Source organism: Canis lupus, chromosome 6, assembly GCF_048164855.1.
Source record: "Canis lupus baileyi chromosome 6, mCanLup2.hap1, whole genome shotgun sequence".
NCBI lineage: Eukaryota > Metazoa > Chordata > Mammalia > Carnivora > Canidae > Canis > Canis lupus.
The window spans coordinates 80,839,990-80,863,028 of NC_132843.1; the positions used below are offsets into that span (position 1 = coordinate 80,839,990).

At 49.5% G+C, this 23,039-nt stretch overlaps 2 protein-coding genes and 1 long non-coding RNA gene across 16 annotated transcripts in view; 2 read left to right on the forward strand and 1 right to left on the reverse strand.

The window, feature by feature from the left end:
- Positions 1-84: 84 nt before the first annotated feature.
- TMEM183A (transmembrane protein 183A) lies at positions 85-14,132 on the forward strand. Of its 3 annotated transcripts, none has more exons than XM_072831513.1 (8): positions 86-293; positions 590-679; positions 1,705-1,872; positions 5,795-5,951; positions 6,874-7,054; positions 9,700-9,780; positions 11,753-11,908; positions 13,426-14,132. In XM_072831513.1, exons 1-8 carry the CDS (start codon positions 185-187, stop codon positions 13,609-13,611), a joined length of 1,128 nt encoding a protein of 375 aa, XP_072687614.1. In that variant the 5' UTR covers positions 86-184; the 3' UTR covers positions 13,612-14,132. The 3 variants fall into 3 exon arrangements, with proteins under 3 accessions (XP_072687615.1, XP_072687614.1, XP_072687613.1); XM_072831512.1 differs by having other exon boundaries at positions 87-293; positions 5,792-5,951; XM_072831514.1 differs by lacking the exon at positions 11,753-11,908 and having other exon boundaries at positions 85-293; positions 5,792-5,951.
- Positions 10,832-16,100, reverse strand: LOC140636035 (uncharacterized). The gene is made up of 2 exons (XR_012033404.1): positions 15,791-16,100; positions 10,832-15,433 (listed from the first exon to the last, which is right to left on the reverse strand). It is a non-coding gene; the product is annotated as an uncharacterized lncRNA (long non-coding RNA).
- Positions 15,805-23,039, forward strand: part of PPFIA4 (PTPRF interacting protein alpha 4) — a 46,085-nt gene continuing 38,850 nt past the window's right edge. For 10 of the 12 annotated variants that reach the window (XM_072831498.1, XM_072831502.1, XM_072831504.1 and 7 more), the window contains exon 1: positions 16,370-16,489. The gene's annotated coding sequence lies outside the window, so the exon portion shown is untranslated. Of the gene's footprint in view, positions 15,847-16,369; positions 16,490-17,089; positions 17,109-23,039 lie in introns of those variants that run through there. The other 2 variants (XM_072831499.1, XM_072831500.1) reach the window with 2 other exon arrangements.

Genomic DNA, 23,039 nt, shown 5'->3' on the forward strand with positions numbered 1-23,039 from the left:
GGTGCCGGATGATGACGTACTCCGAAGCCAGGCGCGGATTGGCTCCCACCTGGGGCGTCGGCCGCCCACGCGACGCGGAGCCCGGGCCTCAGCCTCGCGAGAGCCGCGGACTCCGGGGCGGGATGGCCGCTGAGCCGGGCGGAGCTGGCGCGCGGCTCCTGGAGCCGGCTCTCCGGCCCAAGACATGGCCCGGGGGCCCGGCCCGCTAGGCCGGCCTCACCCCGACTCGGTCGCCATGCCCAAGAGGGGGAAGCGACTCAAGTTCCGGGCCCACGATGCCTGCTCCGGACGAGGTGGGCGAGCGGGCGGGGGCGGGGCGAGCGCCGGGCGGCGCGTAACGGGAGGCGCTGGGGCGGCGGGCGGGAGCGGTGGGGCGGGGAGCTCGGGCTGCGGGCGGCGGGGATCTCGGGCTGCGGGGTGGGAGCTCGGGCTGCGGGCTGCGGGCTGCGGGGCGGGGAGCTCGGGCGGCGGGGAGCTCGGGCTGCGGGCCTGCGGGACTAGGAGCACGGGCGGCGGGGCGGGAGCTCGGGCTGCGGGGTGGCGGGGAGCACGGGCCCAGGCCGCCCCTGAGGTGGCTGCTGTCTTTCAGTGACCGTGGCGGATTATGCCAACTCGGACCCGGCGGTCGTGAGGTCTGGACGGGTCAAGAAGGCCGTCGCCAATGCGGTGCAGCAGGAAGGTAGGCCCGGCGGCGTGGGGCTCCGCCTCGGTGTTTTCCTTGCGAGAGCTCCTGCATACCTTCCGCGGTCCTGCTGTATTCGGAGCGGGTGAAACGGAGGATTCGCCAAGACCAGGGACATTTTATTCTGTAGCAGAAATACCTTATTTCTGTCTCTGCATTTAAAAAAAAAATCTTTGCATACTTTTTTTTTTTTTTTTTTTTTTTGTGGTTTCCACTGCTTGCTTCTCGGTTATTCACCTTTCCCCCTGTGGTTCACATTATATTCCCCCGTTGTTCTGTGTTTGCTTCTCTGTGTGATGACCCTGAAGGATGCTTCTCCTCTCTGGCTTCTCTTACTTTAAAGCCTGTTACTCACAGGTCCCCGAGGCTTGTACCTTTAGGGCGCCTACTGTCTCCACCTGGGAGCAGGGTCCAGCTGGATCCCCTTTCTCTCCAACATTGCTCCTCAGAATTTGTGCAAATGAGAGTAGCATTCACTTTTTGTTTTTATGCTACAGGGTTTGTAGTCGGAGAATAACGCCCTCCCTTTTTCTTCAGATCTGAAGATGACTCTACTAAGGAGTCAGTTTTGTGTTTGTACAAACATTGTACAGATATTTGTATATGTTGGAATTTGCCCATTGCTTTCCAGTTTTCTGTATTTAAAATGCTAACATAGGTGCTATGCGTTTTTAGGCACTAGGTGGCCCAGCGGTTTAGCGCCACCTTTGGCCCAGGGTGTGACCCTGGAGACCTGGGATCGAGTCCCACGTCGGGCTCCCTGCATGGAACCTGCTTCTCCCTCTGTCTGTGTCTCTGCCTCTCTCTGTGTGTCTCTCATGAACAAATAAATAAAATCTTAAAAAAAAAAAAAAAAAAAGTAAAATGCTAACATTTCTCTTTGGTTCTCACCTTCCTTCAGCCGACCCTCTCACACTATTCCCCCCTTCCTTATTCTCATGGGTGTTGATGTCCTGTCTGAGTCATTTGTGTTTCTGGATGGGACTCTGCCATTTCATTCTTCCCTTATTTTCTTCTTCTAGTAAAATCTCTCTGTGGCTTGGAAGCCTCCCAGGTTCCTGCAGTGGAAGCGCTCTCTGGGGTTGGTGAGCCCTGTGACGTCATTGACAGCAGTGACGAGATGGATGCCCAGGAAGAGAGTGTCCATGAGAGAACCATCTCCAGAAAGAAGAAGAGCAAGAGGCACAAAGGTATGGGTTCGCTTGGATTAGTCCTGGTGATACCTGTTCATTTTCTCAGTAGCACAAGAGGTGATACTGGTGGAGAACCAGGGTCTGGATCTTAGTAGTGGGACAGATTTAATATACCAGGGCATTCTACGTTTGTCCAAATTTGAGAAGAGATTGGTAAGAATCAGTAGATTTCTGAGCAGTAAACTCGACTATATTAGCCATTCCCTGAGAACATGTCATCATTAGGTAAGATTCCTATGGTAACATGAATACAAAAAGCCTTTGCATTTCTGGATTTCCGAGCAGGTAAGGACACAAAGATAGGACAAAAAAATGTTTTCTCAGATATGTGGATTATATATAACCGGTTGCATTTCAGCTGAAGTTAGGTATCAACTATGGACTTTAAAGTGGCCTGCAATTTTTAATGTCTGCTTTATGTCTAATAGCTACTGTAGGAAATAGAAAAGTATGTGATTTTATATTTTAGGGGCAATAAAACTCACACAGTGAAACAAAAATAAGCTGATAGTATATAACGTGCCAAACGTTCATGCAGTGGTTTGCTCTATACTTAGTGAATCAGACTTTTTGGGTTGCAACCAGAAGCTTTTTCTCTTTTCTTTTCTTTCCTTTTCTTTTTTTTCTTCTCTTCTCTTCTCTTTTTTATTCTTTTCTTTCTTAGCACAAGTGAGGGGGCAGTAGACAGAGGGAGAAGCAGGCCCCCCACTGAGGAGAGAGCCTGACCTGGGGCTTGACCTCAAGACACTGGGATCATGACCTGAGGTGAAGGTGGACCAAATGAGCCACGAGGTGCCCCCAGAATAGCCATTCTTAAAGCTAAAGTGGTTCCAGTGATCACCTAGACTTAGGGGATGCTAAAGTAATAAATTATACGTATATTTTTGGTTTCAGCTCTACCAGAACTTTTACCTGTACTTAAGAGTCAATTAACAGTTTGCAGTTATGCCAATTACTGTCATTGATACCATTCTTTTCCAGAAGACCAAAATTAATACTGATGTTCCTCACACTTCTTTGTTCCTTAAATTCTTTCTTGAAATCCCTACTCATCGTCACCATGCTATTAGAGATTCAACATGCTCTATTTTGTGTTGGGGCACACTCCATAGAACACCTTATAGACTTCTAAAACACGTTTATGGACACAAAATTCACTTTTTTAGAGTGTACAGTTCAGTGGTTTTAGTAGGTTTACATAGTTGTGCAGCTATCATCGTGATCTAAATTTAGACCATTTTTATCACCCCAGACTTATTAGCATTATTCCCCATTCCCTCCCAACCCTCCCACTGCCCTACAGCCCACCCTGCAGACACCACATTGTGTCCCTATGGATTTGCCTGTTCTGGACATTGCATATAATTAGACTCATATAACATGCAGTCTTTTGTGTCTAGCTTTTTTCACTTGGCATGTTTTCAGGTTCACCCATTTTGTAGGATGTATCAGTCCTTCAGTTTTTTCAGTTGGCTATTTTGATAATGCTGCTGTGAACACTCTTGGACAAGTTTTTGCATGGACATATATTTTCATTTCTGTTGGGTATGAGTGAAATTGCTGAATCACATGATAACTAACTTTTTGAATAATTGCCAGTGTGGTTTTTTCAAAAAAATGTTTTATTTATTTATTAGAGCATGTGTGAGAGAGCATGAGCCAGGGGGAGGGGCAGAGGGAGAGACTCTCTGTTCAGCCTCCAACAGGAGGCTCAGTCCCAGGACCCTGGGATCATGACCTGAGCCAAAGGCACACACTTGTTTAACTGAGCAACCCAGGTGCCCCGCCTGTGTGTTTTTTGAGGTTTCCATTTTGCATTCCCACCAGCAGTGTATGGAAGAGGTCCAGTTTTTCTACATTGTCACCAACACTTTTTATTTTCTGACTTTTTTTTTTTTTTTTTTTCTGACTTTTTAAATCACAGCCATCTTAGTGGATGTCAAGTGGTATCTCATGGTTTTGATTTGCATTTGCATTTTGCTAATGATGTTGAGCCATCTTTTCATGGGTAGGTGCTTATTGCCCATTTGTATGTCTTCTTCAGAGAAATGTCTATTCAAATCCTTTGCCCATTTTTTAAGTTGGGTTGTCTTTTTATTACTGAGTTGTGAGAATTCTTTTTATATTCAGGATATTAGTCACTTACCAGCTATATGATTTGTGGCTTACAGACTTTTAACTATAATTCATCCTTTAGGTGCTTGCTCTGCTTTGCTCTGATTAGGTTCCTTCTAGTCAGACTGGTCTCCCTCCTCCCCCCTCCTTCTTTCTTTTAGCTTATTTTTAATGAAACAAATACAGAAGAAGAGAGGATAGTATAAGGAATCCCATCTAGCTCTTATGCAGCATTAACACCAACTCATGTCCATTTTTGTTTCAACTACTATTACTCACCCCAACGCATATACTGTGCTTTATTCTGTAACAATTTCCAGGTATTGTGTTATCATCTCTAAATGTTTTGGTAGTTCCCTCCAAAAGACAAATACTCTAACGGAAATTAATCATGTCTAAAAATGTTTACAATAATTTCTTGATAGCATCAAAATCCTGTTAGACTTGTCTTTATTGCCGTCACATGTGTTTTGTTTTTCTAAGTATCTGGGCTTCATGTTAGATTTCACTTGGAATACTTTTGCTCGTAACTATCAAAGTTTATTCTGTCTTTCATGGCTTATCTCTGTGAACTTTTCCTTTACTAATTCTATTTCCTACGTTTTGAAGTTTCTTAATAATGATGTTTAAAACACTAACAATTCCTTGTCAGTAATTACTGAGCTTTGTCCCTAAAGACAGCATTTTTAAATAGCATTTTAAATAGCAGTAAACATCCTGATGGGTCTCAGAAATTGTGATAGAGAGTTAATGTGGGAGAAGATGGGGTCTAAACATGGTAGGACTGAGCCTTCAGTGATCACTGGAATCTACAGGAAAGATTAGGAACCAGAGAAGAGGATGTTTTAGAGGTACTGGTCTCTGGTATGAAGAACCCACTGCAGTAACGCAATTGAGTCATACTGCCGCAGGAAGCAGTTAGCTCAAAAGGTAGAGGCAGCTTTGGAGAGGTAGTGTAGGGTCTTTTTGGAAAGAAACAGAAAGAAGAAAGCTGGCTTTTTGTTAGTTCTGTGACTAGGTCTGAATTACAGGTTAGGGGTAAGGTTTGCCCGAATGCAAGTGTCCTTATGGAATGTGAGTTTTTACTTGGACCTGAGACACCTAAATGTACTTAACGAAGTGTGAAGGAGAATGAGGTGGGGATGCATTGTCACAGGGCATCTTTGAGTAGTGAACACCGTGGCTGGCAATGAAATGAGGAACTAGAAGGAGAGGAACATGCCTACTGGCATTTATTGAGTAATGAAAATATACTGTAACTTACTTATTGAGCTTGCACTTTGGGGTTTCCTCATATCATTTTAAAATCAGTTGTTTTAAATGATTGAACTGAAGAAAATGTTTGGTGGAAGGGGATCACGAGGGGGAAATCAGGGGCAGAGTTTATAGTGCAAAGTTAGAATTTGGAATAGAAACCTGGGTGTTTACTGTAACTAGTGGTAAGATTATGTCTTCTGACTAGTAAAATGGGCTCAGTAATATTTTCCTTGTATCTGTTGACGAATTATTAGAGTAGAATGATATAACGTGTAAAACTTTGAAAAACTTTGAAAACTTCAAATAGCAAATACATAGTATGTGAATAGTTGTTAAAGAAAGGGCTTAAGAATGAGACCCAGTCACTTGGGCAACAGGAAGCAAACATTTCCAGTAGCTAGAATAAGCAGGAAATGATTAGTCTGAGAGGCTTCGTTGGACCTATTTTAAACTCTGCAAGCCCTGGGAGAATTGAAAGGATTGGGGATCTTTAGATATGTGCATAATCGAAGGTCAGAGGTCATAGCTCTTTTTTCTGTTTCAGAAGACCTGGACGGAGCTGGAGGAGAAGAGTATCCTATGGATATTTGGCTATTACTGGCCTCCTATATCCGTCCTGAAGACATTGTGAATTTTTCCCTGATTTGTAAGAATGCCTGGACTGTCACTTGCACTGCTGCCTTTTGGACCAGGTTGTACCGAAGGTGCGACCTCAGAAACTTACTCTATTATCTGTGTAGCTGATTTCATTGCTGTTTGTGATTTGGAGCTACTTCCTGGACAGTGACCTCTTTTCATTTTCTCTACTCCATGCCTGGGCATGAGCCTGGCTTTGGATTCCTTGAGCCCCTCTCTACTTTAAAATTGGTATTATTAATTTCTCCAGATAATTGTCTTTCCTTTGGTTGCCCCCTCCCCTCATTCAGTGTCCACTTTCAGCAAAAAGTCTTACATCAAGTCTTAAAAAGAATGGTTTGACTTGTCTTCAGAAGTTTATCTTAGCTAGAATTTTCAAAAGCTGCAGATGCCTATCTTTTTTCCTTTCTAACTGAATTAGCTGTTTCTTAGTTGGGTGGTTATCTGGAAGTATCATAGTTTTTGCACTCATGCTTCCCTATGCATAGTTGTAGTAGTGAGTAAATGACAGGATTAGTAAGACAACTGGCTTTTGATACCGGGTGTGGAAGTGTAATGAAGATTATAAACTGTCAGTAGGGGTGTTGTGGGAAGGGATGTTGGGGTAGAAGGGTGTACAGAATTTGCTGAGACCTATGATGGGACAACCTGGTGGCTCTTCAGTATACATTCCTTTTGAACAACTGAAGTATATTGTACTGGTGTCATTTTTTAGAGTAAAATAGGATTTAGAATTTTAACATGGATGGAGTGGAGGATTATAAGGTATATGTGAATTGGGTTTTGCATAGCAAAGAAGCAAAAGTAGCCAAGAAATGAAGGTAGTGATGTGTGCTTGCGTGCGTGCGTGTGTGTATGAGGGAACACTGGACAAGCTAACTGCTGGGCAGCAGAATAGTATAATTAAGTTCATACAGAGAGTCCTAGGAGACTGACCTAGAGCAGGAGAGACAGGTCGCATATTGGTAGGAGTAATGTGTCATGTTTCAGGCACTACACGCTGGATGCCTCTCTGCCTTTGCGCCTGCGACCAGAATCAATGGAGAAGCTGCGCTGTCTCCGGGCGTGTGTGATCCGATCTCTATACCATATGTATGAGCCCTTTGCTGCTCGAATCTCCAAGAATCCAGCCATTCCAGAAAGCACTCCCAGCACATTAAAGAATTCCAAAGTAAGTGAGGATTATTGTTGGGGGCTAACTAGGGGACTCTTATGGTGGGCCTCTTAATATGGCTTGTCTCCAGCTTCCTTGATGGGGAGGGCTAGGGCTATATGTCCCAGGCTGTTAGAGGTCTAATACAAACTTTCAGGACTCAAAGGTTTCACTTCTCTAAGACATTCCTGCTCTGCTGGGCTGGTTCCTCTTATCTTTATAGCTTTCTTGTGCTTTTAGCATATTCTTTATTCTCTTTAATATGTTCTCATGCATTGTACATTGGACCATTTTAGATGATTTTGATGGTTTGGGTTAGGAAGAGCACAACTCGAATGGTAGATGTAAACCATAATTCTTACAAGATGCTGTAAATCATGATGCAAAGATATAGCATGAACACCTTAGTATTTTCTTTTCCTAATGTGACCTTGATATCTGGGATTCTTTCTTCTTATTGACCTCCTTAAAAGATTTTTGTGTGGACTTTTAACATATGCTAATTGCCCACTATTGCCAAGCTCTCGGCTAGGTCATTTCAGAGACTATAAGGTATTCCTACCCATAGACTTTAGCTCTCTAAAATTCTTCCTGTGTCCTAGGCTATTTCTTATATCTTGGGGTGGCCCTAGTAGTTTATATTCATACACTGTATTCAGGTGTTCGGCATTCTTTTGATTTGTAAACAGATCTGTTAGCCTTTGGCCCTTTCTCCCTTTTTCTCCATAATGAAACATCCAGGGAACCCACCTTTGCCAAGCTACACCAGTACAACAGATAGGATGACTTAGGCAAGTTGATGTCTCAGCCTATTTCTCCTTCAACTAATACCAGTGTCTGAATTTTGTATCTTTCAAGTTGGTGGGTAATTTTTATTACTCTGTTCCTACCCCAAATCTAGTGTTCTGTAGCACTTTCTGTTCTCTCCTTTTTTTTTTTTTTTTTAAATATTTTTTTTCTTTTATTTATTTATGATAGTCACAGAGAGAGAGAGAGGCAGATTCACAGGCAGAGGGAGAAGCAGGCTCCATGCACCGGGAGCCCGATGTGGGATTCGATCCCGGGTCTCCAGGATCGCGCCCTGGGCCGAAGGCAGGCGCCAAACCGCTAGGCCACCCAGGGATCCCGCTTTCTGTTCTCTCCTATTTTGTTTTTGTGTGTTCCGTAATGAAGCTTCTCCCCTAGTTTAGCTCCACTGTGATAATATTCCACCTGGCACATATCGATCGAAAGGGTACTCTTGGTTTCAAGATTATCGAGGTTCCTTTGAGAGTTGCAAACTGAGATGGTCAGGGCCCTAGGCTGAGCTCAATTTAACATCACACTAGCTGGTGGCTTTAGGGTGGAGGAGAATGCGGGGCGAGTAGAATTTCACCAGCAGCTGCTGCTTCTAGTAACACGAGTGGACGGTGTATCATCTCGCACTTGCAGTTTCCCTCCCCCAGAAACATTTGATAGTATCAGACCAACTGTGACAAGGTGGAGATCATCCCAAAGCTAACCATGCCAGGTGTGAATCAGTTGCTGGGCGTAGAGCAGCGTTGGACAAACTCCTCATGCTTGACACATCCTAGCGGCTCCAGTGCGCAATGCAAGTGCTACTGCCTAAATCGAAAATACCTGTGTCTAATATTCTTACCACTGTATATTAATTTTTTGAAAGAAGATTATAAAAAGCCAAGGTGGTGATAACTGAGATGTTAATCCAAACAGTAAGCCTAGGCCACCTGGCTGCTGCTTTTGTGCCTTGTTGTTAGAGATCTCTGAAGAAGATTGGGACCTGCAGTGACAGGTGTCCCATGCATGGCCTTGCCACGTGTATAACCATAATAGCATGGCATTCAGGGAGTTGGCAGCACACCTAAAGGAAGTTGTCCCACGTTCCTGGACTCCAGCTTTTCGTATTTGATTCTCCCTCTCTCTCTTTTCAATAGCATAGCTTGTATGGGACACTGGAGCCGCTGTGATGGCAGCAGAAGTGTTTGCCCCTTAAAGCCAAGCCCATTATTTTTGATGGAACAGCAGGACGTACAGGGCATGTCTGAAGGGCAGGACAGCTGGCACGGCGGACGACCCACCCCTTGTCCCCTGGGAGGTACTTAACTTCTTGTGTTAACCCTAGCTGTAGCCTGACTTTCCTGGAGGGGCTTACTCTAGACTGGATTCAGCCCAGCTCTGTCATTTTCACACCGGCTCTCTGCTCCCAGGTGGTCCTGAGTGGCTTGCTCCTATTCAGGGCCGGCCATCTCTGCCTGCCTTACGGCTTTGTTATCATCTTGCCTGGTGGCTAATAGCTGCCCTTATATTTTTATATAGAGGAGTAGCTTGCTGAATCAGAGAATGTCCCAGTCTCTGGAGACCATGTTTCTGTCTTTAAAGATGAGAACAGTGGGGGTTGCCCTCTACAGCATCTGAGGTTGACTTATATTGGTCCCTCTTCTCTTTACTGAATGGCCTTGGGACTGGCTCTTTTCATGTTGCACCAGTGTCAAACTGGGGGGCGGGGGGTTCTCTGTGCCAAAGTAAAATCTCAGCATTGGGACTGTGGCTGGCTTTGGAGCTGTCAGACAGGTTTTTGCTGATTATTTTTTGATACTTTATTTGGATTTTTTCCTTTTCTATCTTTTATTATTTATTTATTATTTATTTTTATTTTCTTACAGTGCTTACTTTTCTGGTGCAGAAAGATTGTTGGGAACAGACAGGAACCAATGTGGGAATTCAACTTTAAGTTCAAAAAACAGGTATGTAGTTGTATCTTCTCTTTGTTTTTTAGGTGGTATGTTCTAATAAATTTCACTAGGTATAAAATTGCCTTATTAAAATCAATAGTACCCATCAAAATTTACAATAATGTTGTGAAAAGAAAAGGAAGAAGAACTATTCTACGTGAAAGAGACATGGCAGGGGCACCTGGGTAGCTCAGTGGTTGAGCGTCTGCCATCAGCTCAGGTCATGATCCCAGGGTCCTGGGATGGAGCCCCACATCGGGCTCCCTGCTCCGCGGGGAGTCTACTTTTTCCTTTCCCTTTGCTGCTCCTCCTGTCCCCTGCTTGAGCTCTTTCCCTCTCTCTCTCTGTCAAATAAGTAAATAAACTATTAAAAAAAAAGTAATGAAAAAGTCATGGCAGTATAATAGCTGAATGTAAAGAGTAAACCTCGAGTGGGTACTGAATCAGGGAGCAAACAGCTCTAATAGACACTTGGGACAATTGGAGAGATTTGAGTATGCTATAAATGTTAGATGATGTGAAATTATCATTAATTTCTCAGATGTGATGATGATACTCTGGTTCTATATAAGTGTCTATTCGTGCCAAGTAAGGGTCCTGCGTGAGTGCTACTTTCAGATGGCTTTGTCCCCTCCACCGTTTTATTTTATTGTTTTATTTTATTTTTTAAAAGATTTTATTATTTATTCATGAGAATACACAGAGAGGAGACAGAGAGAGAGGCAGAGGCACAGGCAGAGGGAGAAGCAGGCTCCATGCAGGGAGCCCGACGTGGGACTCGATCCGGGGTCTCCAGGGTCACGCCCTGGGATGAAGGCAGGTGCTAAACTGCTGAGCCACTCGGGCTGCCCTCCTCCACCGTTTTATACATAACATGAGAGGTGAGAGGAGAGGAAGCAAATATGGTGAAATATCTAATGGTAGAGGGCATATGGGAGTTTATTGCATTATTTTAGTAACCTTCTGTGTAGTTGATTACCTAAAGGTGGGAAAAAGGGAAAAACGTGTTATAACCATGTACTGAGGTTATTTGCCTGTAATTTTTTGTTTTTCAAAGCACATGTATTTGTAAACAGCAGTAATTTATGTGGTTTTACACTTCAGGCCGTTTGGGGAAGTCATGAGGAAAGGCACTAACTGCAAGAGGCTATTTATAAGAAGAATAGATAGTAATCTCTTTCTGCTTCTTGCTTGGACTGTACCCGAGATCTTGGCCAGTGTGAGGATCTACTTTGCCTTTACTTCTCCTCAGCAGCCTCATGTCTTCTTCTGTCTCCCCTTCTTAGTATCTCACTGAGGAGACACATTACAAATATGATCAGTTATCCCTCACTTGATGGCTGGTGAGTTACAGATAAGTTTATAATGAAAGTAAATCATATTTTTCCATTGGTTTTTCATAAACATGGTTTTAGGGAAGAATTTTGGCTTCCAGTCATTTGATATTAATAAGATGTGTTCAAACTGTGATACCCATTAGATGTTGATGGAAAGTCCACCATAGGACCTTTCTGGGAAGGGGCTGCAGAGCGGTCTCAGCGGTGTCCAAGCTGAGACCAGAATTAACTGTAGGAAGGTGAATGCTCAGCTTTCCTTTAGGTTTGAGACTTGTGGTTCCTTTATTTATGGTGCCTAGAATTAGATGGCCACGTCTGCTTCTATCCCTTTTGTGCAGCAGATGTTCTTTGGAGTCTGACGAGTCATGAGGAATATGCAATCTTTGAAACATTGGCGAGCCTCTGACAGAACTCTTAAGTTTCCATTTCTTGCCAGGTGGCAGGAAATACCGTCTAAGTGAAGCGTATACCCACTGCCATGTTGCTCATCCAAATGTGTCTCCTCTTCTTTCAGAGGGCAGGTTTTCCTTGATCTCTGTAGAAACCAATATGCAATATGTATGTAAAGAGAGCCATAGGATTTTCGCTGAAGTCCCAGAGTCATCAGCATTTCCTCTAAGCCATTAGAGTAATTCTGTTTGCTTCAGTCCCCTAGATTAAAGAGCAAATGTATGGGAGGCTTGCAGCCTCCCATTCAGTATGAAGATGTTCATACCAACCCAGACCAGGACTGCTGCCTCTTACAGGTCACCACCCTCAACTTCATCTTTATTCCAATTGTCATGGGAATGATATTTACCCTGGTAAGTGGAGACGGAATGTCATCCTTCTCTCTCTCATAGACTCTCACTATACCTATACCTAAAACCTATACCTAAACCTATACCTAGGTTTTTATTTTTATTTTCTTTAAAGTTTTTATTTATTTATTTATTCATGAGAGACACAGAGAGAGGCAGAGACACAGGCAGAAGGAGAAGCAGGCTCCATGCAGGGAGCCTGATGCGGGACTCGATCCGGGACTCCAGGATTATGCTCTGGGCCGAAGGCAGGTGCCAAACCGCTGAGCCACCCAGGGATCCCCTATACCTAGGTTTTTAAAGAAATTTGTAATTTAACCATTGAGGAAGAGATCTTGAAGAATAATTTTTTTAAGAGTCTGAAAGCAGACTTGTGTATTAGGAACAGATTTATGGAGAAGTTAATTATATCCGAGAATACTTGTTTTTTTCTTATAGTAAAGGGAATATTTTTATGTCTTCTGTGTCATGATCACTAATATTTGAGAAACATTATCCTTTCAGAGATAACAATGAGGCTTATAAATGAGCACTGTATGTCGGGACATTGAGGCACGCTTGCAGTGTCATAAATGGAATACTGAAATGTAGGGTCACCAGCTCTGTCCCTTATGTGATGGTGACTATTCAAGCTTTAGCTAAGAATTAGAGTAGTAAATAACAAATATGTCTCTGGCACATTTTCCAGGTTTTTAAAATTCTCAACTGAATTGAGAACTTGAGAGAGTTCATGTAATTTATCTTCTCTGTCCTTTAGCCTTATGTTCAGAGATACATGGAATTCCTTCTTCTATACTGAAAATAGTTTTATTCTTTTTTTTAATGGTAAAATAAATAATACTTCATGTAAAGAATGTAAATAATACATAAATACATTAGAATGTAAATAATACATAAATACATTAGTAAAAAATAATACATAAATACGTTTATTCTTCTCTAACTACTAACCTTTTGGGAACTTTTTTTTTTTAACATATCTGTTATGTATTTGTATACGCCTAATCTCTTAAATAAATGTATATAATTGAGATTATATCATATATGCTGTATTGGTTGTGAGGCACCTGTCCCCTCCCTCTAGATTAAGTCACATTAATGACCTAGTTATATATTCATTTTCTGTGTACTTGATACTCATACAGTCCTGTTCAAACTAGTGTGTATATAAACAGATTTAGAGATTTTGTGGTTTATTTTACCAAAAATGTGATCAGATGTATGTGTCATGCATCTTTTTTGACTTGCTCAACAATATCTCCTCAGAACCTCTTCAAATCAGTTCGTATAGTTCTAACACAGTTTTTAAAAATTGGTTTCAGTGCTAGTCTAAGTGCATGTATCCTAATTTATTCAGTCATTTGAGAGGCTTTCTTTACCATAGTTTAAATATGAAGAATTTCATTTTGTGGCCTAGCTAGGGCCTAGCTAAATTTTGTCTAGACTGTCTTTATTTCAGAATGAACCATGGGAAAACAGGGTTGTTTAATTTGGGTGCTGAATTTGCTCTTCCCTCCTAGTTTACTATCAATGTGAGCACGGACATGCGGCATCATCGAGTGAGACTGGTGTTCCAAGATTCTCCTGTCCATGGTGGTCGGAAACTGCGCAGTGAACAGGGTGTGCAAGTCATCCTGGACCCAGTGCACAGCGTTCGGCTCTTTGACTGGTGGCATCCTCAGTATCCGTTCTCCCTGAGAGCATAGTTACTGCTTCCTGTCCCTGAGGGCAGCGCTGAGCTAGGCCAGTCCATTAGTAATCAGATGCCAGTTTGGAAGGGGTGTCTGGATTGTTTATCTGGTTAGTAATGCACATGCTCCTCTGGTTCCTGGGGCTCCTATTAGGGGAAGGAGAAGGATTGAATCAAGAGGAAAAACAACTATGATTTATAAACATATTGTAATGTAAAAATTTGCATTTGAAAGGAAAAACCTGGCCCTATTTTCTGTGTTAAAACCCCATTTGGTGCTATTGAGTTTGTTGTTCTTTATTCTTTTATCCCAGCAAAAATGGATGATCTTGCTCTAGGGAAAAATTAAACCCTTCAATCTCCAAACAGGGAAGTTTCAGCATTCCCTTGTGATCAGAGAGGAGGCTTCAAGGCCTAAAATTGTTGCTATTGTTACTTCCCATTAAGCTGCCCCTCAAATTCAAGTGAATATTTTCTCTTCTCCCTTTACCTTTCTCCAGAAATAAAGCAGGTGACAGGGTTTTCAGAATCTTATAAGATTGACTTGTGTATCTTTCTTTAAACATATTTTTTGGATGTTTATTGCGTAAATATTTTTCTGCCGAGTTTTGATTTTAGGTAGTTTTTGCATGAGGCTTGATGGTGGTGATTGATGGCTTTGTGCCTTTGGTACTTTACTAGGAACTTTACATAGTATCTTTAATTCTCGTGATCCTGCAAGGTAGGTGACAGTATTCCCATTCTGTGGTTGAGAGAACTGCATGAGTGATTTACCCAAGGCTATGCAGCCAGGTCTTCTTGCTGTACCAGAGTTAAAAAGTTCAGGTTCATTCCTTGTGGTAGACGGTGGCAAAAAGGGAAGGCAGAGTGTACACAAAGTAAAAATTTGTGGTCTGTACCTTGTCCCTAATCAGCCTGAAAGGTATAGGAGATTGATCAAAGAGTCTTTGAAATACGTGTTTCTAAATAAATTGTAAAACTAACCAAGAAAAGCAGGAAGGATAAGAAGGATAATGGTATTTTCATTGAGTTGTTAGAAAGGCATTTATATGCTGAAGGTCGTTTAAGAAAAATGTATCCAGTGTTGAAACCAGTCTCCTGAACTATAAACATTTAGTGACCTTTGTCTGCTCTGCCCTGTGTGGCCCATCATCCTCTGTGCCTCCAGAAGCCTGACCTCTTCATTCCTGCAGAAATGCTAATGTCCTATTAGTCAGAGGACTTTCTGTCCCTGGTGTACTCTGAGAAGAGCATCAGGGGTGGGATTTTGGTTTGATTTTGTTTTTGTTAACAGATAACCTTGCTACTTGTCTTCCCTTCTCAGCCCTCCGCATTAGCCAGTGAGCTGGAAATTAGCTGGATGGTGCCATGAGATGGGCATGACGATAATATTCTTAAACCACGAAAATCTTGTGGGGGCAGTTATGATCACAAACCAAACTGTTAAATTATTATGGTTTTTTCCTAAACCGTCGTCCCTAGCCTCTGCTATTTAAAGAATATTGTTAGGAAGCATCTGCTTCATACTGCTGCTAACAGTGAAACGTTACCTTATCCTGAGGTGGGGGGGGGGGTACTGAAAGCTCTTCTCACGGAAGGCCTGGGTCAGTGAAAATCAGAGTTTGGGCGCCTAAATGATAAAACGGACCCAAGGACAGTGAGCGCCTTAAAGAAGCACCTGCCTCAATCACAAGTTGCTTCATTGAGGCAGAGGACGGAGTTCTAGCTCCCCTGACCAAAGGTGCCACGAAGCAGAAGGGAATCCCTGGTGGATCGTGTGTCGTCACCGTCGTCGTCGTCGTCGTCGTCGTCGTCGTGTCCCCCGACTTGGGAGGGGCCTTTAAAAGGGGAGTGAAACGAATTTGGCTTAATGATTGTGTTCTGACTCAGCCTCCAAGTTTTTATCTGAAACTTTATGATTCTAGATAGTGTCAGGCGTCTCCTCAGCGGTGACCGCTGGTGGCGCGACGGCTCCGCGGCCTTCCCCGGAGGGCTGGTGTGTGAGCGACCGGGCGGGGGGCGGGCCCCAGGGTCTCCTCTGGAAGAACCCGACCCCACGTCCCCGGAGAAGGGCTGGGACTTCCTGGGCTCCTTTGTGAGAACTGCTTTGTGATTTTCACTTTGAAAATACACCTCTTGATTTTGCTCTCGGGGCCGGACAGACGGAACGACACAAATTTAGCCTCATTTCTCACCTCCTCCTAGATGACAACGTCTCGGACCGCCCCGCCTTCTCCCGGAGACGCGCCAGGTGCGGACCGCGCGGGGGAAGCAGGGGGAGGCCGCGGGGGACGCGGGGCGTGCGCGGGCTCCTGGCGTCGGAGCGGCGCCCCCGGCTCGTCGCGGCCTGAGGCGGCCTGAGGGGACCCTGCGTTCCGGCCGCGGACGGCGCGATGCGGGGCGACCTGCGGCCACGGGGGGCGCGTGTTCCAGGAGCGCGGCGCGGGTGCCGCCGGGTGCCGCCGGCTGCCAGGGCCCCGAGGGCGCAGGGCGGGTGTCCACGCCGCAAGGAGCAGCTGCGGCGACGCGACGCGGCGCGGCGCGGGCGGGGCGGGCGGGGCGGGCGGGGCGGCTCCCCAGGCGCGGCCAAGATGGCGCGGGCGCCGCGGGGCTGCGGTCACGTGCCGGGCGGGGCGGGGCGGGGCCTCGGGGAGCGCGCAGGCTCCGCCCCGGGGGTGGGGCAGGCCCTGGGGGCGGGGCGGGGCCTCGGGGAGCGCGCAGGCTCCGCCCCGGGGGTGGGGCCAGGCCCTGGGGGCGGGGCGGGGCCTCGGCGCCGGCGGAGCTGCAGCTGCCTCGGCGCCGGCTCGGCTCGCTCCGGGACGCGGCGGCTCGGCGGGCCGGGGGCGGCTCCTCCCGCTCGGGGCTGCGCCGCCGGCCTCCGGGACTGCAGGCAGGTGAGCGGCCGCGCCCGGTGGGCGACGATGCCCCGCCCGCCCCAGTCGGGGAGGGTCCGTCTCGCGCGCCCCGCGAGGCCGCCCCCGCTGGCGGAGCTGCCGCCGCCCCCGCCGCCCCCGCCGCCCCCGCCGCCCCGCGCCGGCCTTTGCGGTGCCCCGTGCCCTTGGGGCGAGGCTGGGGCGGAGCAGCCCGGGGGGACGGCCGGGGTCGCGAGCCCCCGGAGCAGGTGGACGGCCCGCGGCCGCGTGTCGCCCGGGTCGGGAAGCGGCACCTCTCGCTGCGGGCCCGCCGCGCTCCGGGGGCGCCCGAGGTGCCGGGGCTCCGCGCTCCCGGGGCCTTGGCGCCGCCCGCCCTGCTCGCGGCTGTGCGGGGGCCCGGGGCGGGGGGGCCGAGGTCGGCCGGGGGCGGGGAGAGTGGGCGCCCCGGAACGCAGGGCGGGCGCGGAGCCTGGCCCCGGGGGCGGGGAGCCGGGGCGACCTCCGGCGGGGACGCTGCGGGGCTGCTGCCGGCTGAGAAGACAGGTCGGGCTGCGGGACCGGAGATGTAGTGTGGGTGGAGGAGGGATGCGGGACGAGGTGCCCCTGGGCGCTGATGTCACCTTGGAGGAGAGGCTCGCTGGTAAGTACCCCCGAGAGGGACGTGTGCTCAGCGCGGAGACCCCCTCCTGCTGGGAGCTCCAGGGGCCCCTCCAGGAGCTGGTTCCCGGGACTTCCCGCAATCCTCCCAGGGGTGCTGGAGCCGGTGCCTAGTACTATGTGCAACACCCAGGAAACATGTGCTGGGCTCCTACTCTATGCCCAGCTCTGTGCTGTGTGCTGCGTCTTCTGGAGGCAGTTCTGGGCCACGGAGCAGCTGAAAAGGCCCACACAGGAGGCATTCCCTTAACAGCCCCTGCCCCCCCCCCCCCCCCCAATTTGGTACATTGCTCTTAGATCATAAAAAAGCAGAGCCCTGTCCCCATGCCTTCAAACAGCCGCCTGAACTGGATTCCAGTCCTCCCTCCCCCCACCACTGTTAACTGGCCAGGTAGCCCCAGGAAAAGCTGCCTTAGCTAAAGGAACAGTTTGCATGCTTTCCCTTGGCTCTTTTCTCGGATTTTGTCCGAGATATCTTGTCCAAGATAAACAGCATCTCAAAATCATGAGATGCTCAATAGCACGATGAGTACTGGGGGCCAGTACTGGACACCCGGCATGGTGGGAGATGCCCTCCCCGGAGGATGGAAGGCTGTGGGGGATGGGGGTGTGGAGGGGAATCTTGTCCAGGGGTATCTGGGCGTGTGCGGACGTGTCTGTCGTGATGTCAGAACCGTGGAGTATAAGAGGCCTGGCAGTTGGGTGGTGGGGAGGGGTGGGAGGGGCAGGGCAGGGCAGGGCAGGCAGCCAGGCTCCTGAGCCTCTTCTGAGTTGATTGCCGGAATTTTAGAGTCGGCAGGAGTCATCAGGGATTCCAGTGGGTCCTTTCTGAGCCTCTGAGAATGGCAGGGTGAGAGCTGGGGAGCAGAGGGGGAGTCAGCGGTGAAGGCTCAGTAGGGCCAGGGAGCTGGGGGCCAAGGGTCTTTAGGATGCAGAGGTACTAGCTGAGGCCTTTTACTGCCAGGGACACTATCGCCTGGGGCTCTAGGCCCTTGGATGGGTGCTGTGGAAGCCGGGTGTGGCTTCGGACTGGCACGGAGTTGCCCGTGGCACGTGTGGCCCGGAGAGGCGCAGGTAGGGAGCAGGAGCGGAGCGAGAGCAGCCTCAGAGTCGAGGTCCCAGGTATGGGATCAGGAGAGGCGCTGGAGGTCAAGGGAGGGGTGGGGTGGTGTACCGCAGGCTTGCCAGGCCGCCATCTGTCTCCCCTCTGGCCCGCTAGCTCTGCCCTATAATTAGCTCTGGAGGGCATACGGTGCTGGCTTGCGGGAGCCGGGCGCTTTGGTGGCCAGTGGGGCAGGAAGTACTGGGCGGGCCGTGGTGCAGGGGGCGGCTTTCAGGGGACCCTCGGGCCTCGCTGTGCTGGGACGGCCCGCGGGACCTGACAATGCCACGAGTGGGGGGTGGCGGTGGCTAGCACGGCCTGCCGCTCCAGGGCCGGGGCCGCCTGCCCACCTCTCATCGGGGGTGCCCCAGGCCGGCCGCCCCTTGCTGCGCAGCTTGTTGCTCGGTTCTCAGGCCCCGGGGCCGCACACCCCCTCCAGGGAAGTGGCTCCCACACAGCGGCTGCCTCCTGCGGGGCGCGGCCTTGGCTGGGGCTCCCTGGTTCTGGGAGCTGGGGGAGAAACGCGCCCGTTCATGCAGTCAGTGGTGCTCCGGGTGGTGCTCCTAGCCGCTGCCAGGCCGTGCGGGAGGATGTTTAGTCCCGTGCTGCTCCCTGTTGCTTCCGGACCCCCTGTGTGTACAGAGGCCCCCCTTTCCGCGGGGGACACAGTCCCACCCTCGGCGGGTGCCTGAACCACACACACCGTGGACCTGGATGTTCTGTTTTCTTCCCGGGCCACACACCGGTGATGATTTAGATGGTAAGAGGTTAGCAGCAGTGACGCGAAGATAGGACAATATAACAATATACCGTAATGACGGCTGTGGGAACGTGCTCTCTCTAAACACCTCACTGTGCTCACCCTTGTCATGATGCAAGATGATAAAATGGCTGCGTGATGAGATGAAGTGACCGAATGACACGGGCTTTGTGACGCGGCGTTCGGCTCCCAGTGATCTTCTGATGACGCATCAGAGGGAGGACCGTGTGCTCCCATCAGTGTGACCGCGGGGGACTGAGATCGCGGACAGTGAGGCTGTGGGTCGGGGGTGCCACTCCGAGTGGCAAGTAGACTGGAAACGCTTTGAGGGCTGACAGCTGTCTTACGTGCCTCTCGTATCCATGACGACGCCTGGCTCAACATTGGATTCGTGGAAATCTACTCAATAAGTAATTGTTGGATTGGATCCAAGAGGTCTGTTTGATTCCCTGGGTTCAGTGAAGCAGGGCCTCCTTGCAACTAGAAATATTCAACCCGGGGCAGAGAAGCCTCTGGGGACCCAACACAGTGGCGTTACGTCTCCGCAGGTGGTAGATGAAGTGAAAATCCCCGAATCTCCCATAAAGCATGGTGTATGGGCTTAGGTTTCTTTTCTTTTCTTTTCTTTTCTTTTCTTTTCTTTTCTTTTCTTTTCTTTTCTTTTCTTTTTTTTTAAGATTTTATTTATTTATTCATGAGAGACACACAGAGAGAGGCAGAGACACAGGCAGAGAGAGAAGCAGGCTCCACGCAGGGAGCCCGACGCGGGACTCGATCCCGGGACCCTGGGGTCATGCCCTGGACCGAAGGCGGCACTAAACCGCCGGGCCCCCCGGGCTGCCCTGGGTTTAGGTTTCTAATGCTGAGCAATGTTCGTGTACAGAGTAGACGTTATATACGCTCTATGTTAATCGTATAACGTGTACAGTGATCTTAAAAAGAATACGTGCTGTACAATGTAATTTTGTAGTTAAGCGTCAGGTGAAATAGCTGGTTTGCGTCAGAGGCTGTTACTGCTTATTTTGCTCACTCGAGATAGTTGAATTCTCGTAAATATGTGGCTCATGTGAGTCCATGGCCACTTTCATCAGATTGGTAACTGTCATTTCAAAGGGGAGACAGGCTTCCATTCAGTTTAAGAAGACGTTTCCTTGGGACAATGAGGGCTTCCTCTGTTGGGGTGAGCTCCTGTTCCTGAAGGACAGTCTTACAGACTGAGCTGTCAGGGGGAGGCGTGGAAGGCCGTCGCACGCCTTGTGGGACCTCGGAGGTTCTAGGGAAGGGGTGGGGTGGGGGAGGCCGTGGATGGTAGGGGACCCTGGCGGCCGCTACAGAACAGGACTCACCGTTGCCCAGCTTGGAGAAGGATGCTGAGAGTGGACGCTTGGGGCGACCAGGCAAGGACCTTGGCCTGGGCTGTTTCGGGAGGAGCGACCTTCTGGGAGACCCTGGGGGAGCCCCACCATCTCTAAGGCACGCGGAGCCCGGGGCGTGGGAAGCCGTGCAGCGCAGCTCTGATGGGTGGAGGGCGTAGCAGGGTGGGCCACGTGCAGCTCCTCGGCCTCCGCTCACCCCGGGCCACCTGCGAGTGCCCCAGAGCCCTGCCCCTTGCTTGGGGCAGAGCGCCTGGAACAAATGGGATTTTCATTCTTTCATTATCATCGCTGTCCCTCCCTCGTCTCCGTCTCACATCCTCACACAGGATCAAGACCACGCACGCGCTCACACTGCTTCATGACCAGGTGTGTGCTTGCAGGACACATGCACACGCGTGAGCGGTCAGGAGCCCACATGCCCTTCTGAGCATACGTGGTTTCCTGGCTCTAGGGGCACATGCTTACCTGACCACACACTCACGACACATCGTCGCGACCAGTCATATGTCCCGAGCTCGTGACATACGACGATGACGCACAGTCTGTCTCCGCGTTGTGTGTAGTTTACCCCCGTTACACATACCACGCACTGCCTCGTGCACACGGTCCCAGGACCTGTTCTCATGGCCACACTCTTACACACACGCACCTCGCAGGGCCGTCCATCACGCCACACCCTCCCATGACTGTGCTCTTACACGCTGTTGCATGGATGCACACGTGCCCCCACATTCTCTCTCTTTCATCACCCTCCCCCCCACACACACACCTTTTGTGACCACGGACACACACATACTTGGTGATGCAGTTCTGAGTACTCAGGCACCGGACAGCACTTCCCTCTCATGTTCCTCATCCCCCCGGGCAGTTCTCTTTTGCTGCATGACAGCTCCCGATCTTTGGGCTGGTTTCCTCACGCAGAGACTTCTGAACTTCTTTTTTTAAGATTTTATGTATTTATTCATGTGAGATACAGAGAGAGAGGCAGAGACACAGGCCGAGGGAGAAGCAGGCTCCATGCAGGGAGCCCGATGCAGGACGCAGGACTCGATCCCAGGACCCCGGGGTCACTCCCTGGGCCTGAGGCAGACGCTCAACTGCTGAGCCCCCCAGGGTCCCAGGAAGATTTGGAACAGATGGGATTAAATTAAGAAAAGGGAGTTTCGAGCCCTCTGCAGTGTCCTCTCCTCCGTGCCGAGTCCTTGTCCCCAGGCAGCCCCTCACGGACCCTCTCAGTCTGCAAATCCGGTCTTCATTCCAAGAGGTAGTTGTGGTGGCTGTACTTTGGGGCATTTTAGAAGAGGACGTATTTAGAAGAAGAGACTCCTAGCCCCCCTTTCCCCGCTAGCCTTTGATGTTAGCACTGAGCTCACCCCGTGGCCAGGGGTGCAGCGGGGGTGGGGGGGTGGTGGCTCAGTTTACCCCTGCGCCCTGGGGGTTGTTAACAGCGCCTCCATCATTCTTAAGAAGGGCCTGGCTTGGGCTGTACCATGTGGGCTCACCCCGGTGAGATGCCAAGTCTCGGGAAGCAGTGGCCCCAACCTAACTTCTTGGGGTGCAGCCGGGCAGTGGGCCTCACAGGAGTGCGCCCAGGGGAACCTGCTGCCTAGAGACCTCCGCTCCGTGTCCGCGGGACCACACCTGGCGTCAGGGGTGGAGGGTCGGTGGCGGTGGCACCCACCGGTACCCGGTAGCGTTTTCTACTTCCCAGGTCGGTGTGTCTCATCCCCTTTGACCCTCATGAACCTGCAAGCTCACCAGCGCGCGTGTGTGTGACCATCTTCATGTTCCAGATTTGGGAACCTGGAGCCCAGAGAGACAGAGTCTCACGGATGGTCTGTTAGGGGCCCGGACTGGGTGCTTTTGAGGGGATTTGTGCAGCTGTAAGAAGCCGTCGGAGAGCTTTTCCAAGAGTTTTTCCTGGGAATGGCTTCCCGTAGCTAATACGGATTTTCACTTTGCTTAGAGCGGGCCCGGCCTTGGGTGCTTTAGGGGCCTAGGCCCCAGGAGTCGCCGTGGCGCCCATCAAGATCTCAGCCCTGGGGGCACTAACTCCCCAAACCAGCGGCCTGTGGTGCGCGTCACTACCCTCCCCGCTTCACAGGTGAGGAACTGAGGCTCTGAGATCAAGTCTTTGCCGAGTCACCCGAGTGGTGAGCGGAGGAGCCGGCGTTCAGACCCATCAGCCCCAGAGTCGGCCTTGCAGGGCACGGCCCCCGTCTTGCTCTCAAGAAGCTTTACCTTTCAGAGGGCACGGGGCGCCCGGGGCTCAGCAGGTGAGGTCTGCCCTCGGCCCCGGGATTGAGTCCCGCTTCGGGCCCCCCGCAGGGAGCCTGCTTCTCCCTCGGCCTGTGTCTCTGCCTCTCTCTCTGGGGCTCTTGTGAATGGGTGGGTTAAAATCTTAAAAAAAAAATTCAGAGTTCCAGATAAATGAACATATTCCCAGGCCTCGAGCCAGTCTGTACTGTTTCGGAGTTCCTCTTCTTTGAATTTGGTCGGGGAGGGTCTGCCCAGAGCGATCCCGTCACGTGTCTCTTCAGTTCCACGTATGTTAGGGCCCGTGTGCGCGCGTCCAGCGGTAAGTAGGAGATGGTTCTCGGCCCAGAGTCTTCGGATGAGACGACGTGTCACATAGAGAGGTAAAGGGCCATGCTGGGCCTGTGGAAGGCCCCATCT

Bases quoted from the DNA above. Each gene is read 5' to 3' on its own strand.
- TMEM183A (XM_072831512.1), top strand. From the start codon at position 185: ATGGCCCGGGGGCCCGGCCCGCTAGGCCGGCCTCACCCCGACTCGGTC. The intron at 680-1,704 runs GTAGGCCCGGCG...TTCTTCTTCTAG, and splicing joins CAATGCGGTGCAGCAGGAAG to TAAAATCTCTCTGTGGCTTG. The intron at 11,909-13,425 runs GTAAGTGGAGAC...CTTCCCTCCTAG, and splicing joins TGGGAATGATATTTACCCTG to TTTACTATCAATGTGAGCAC.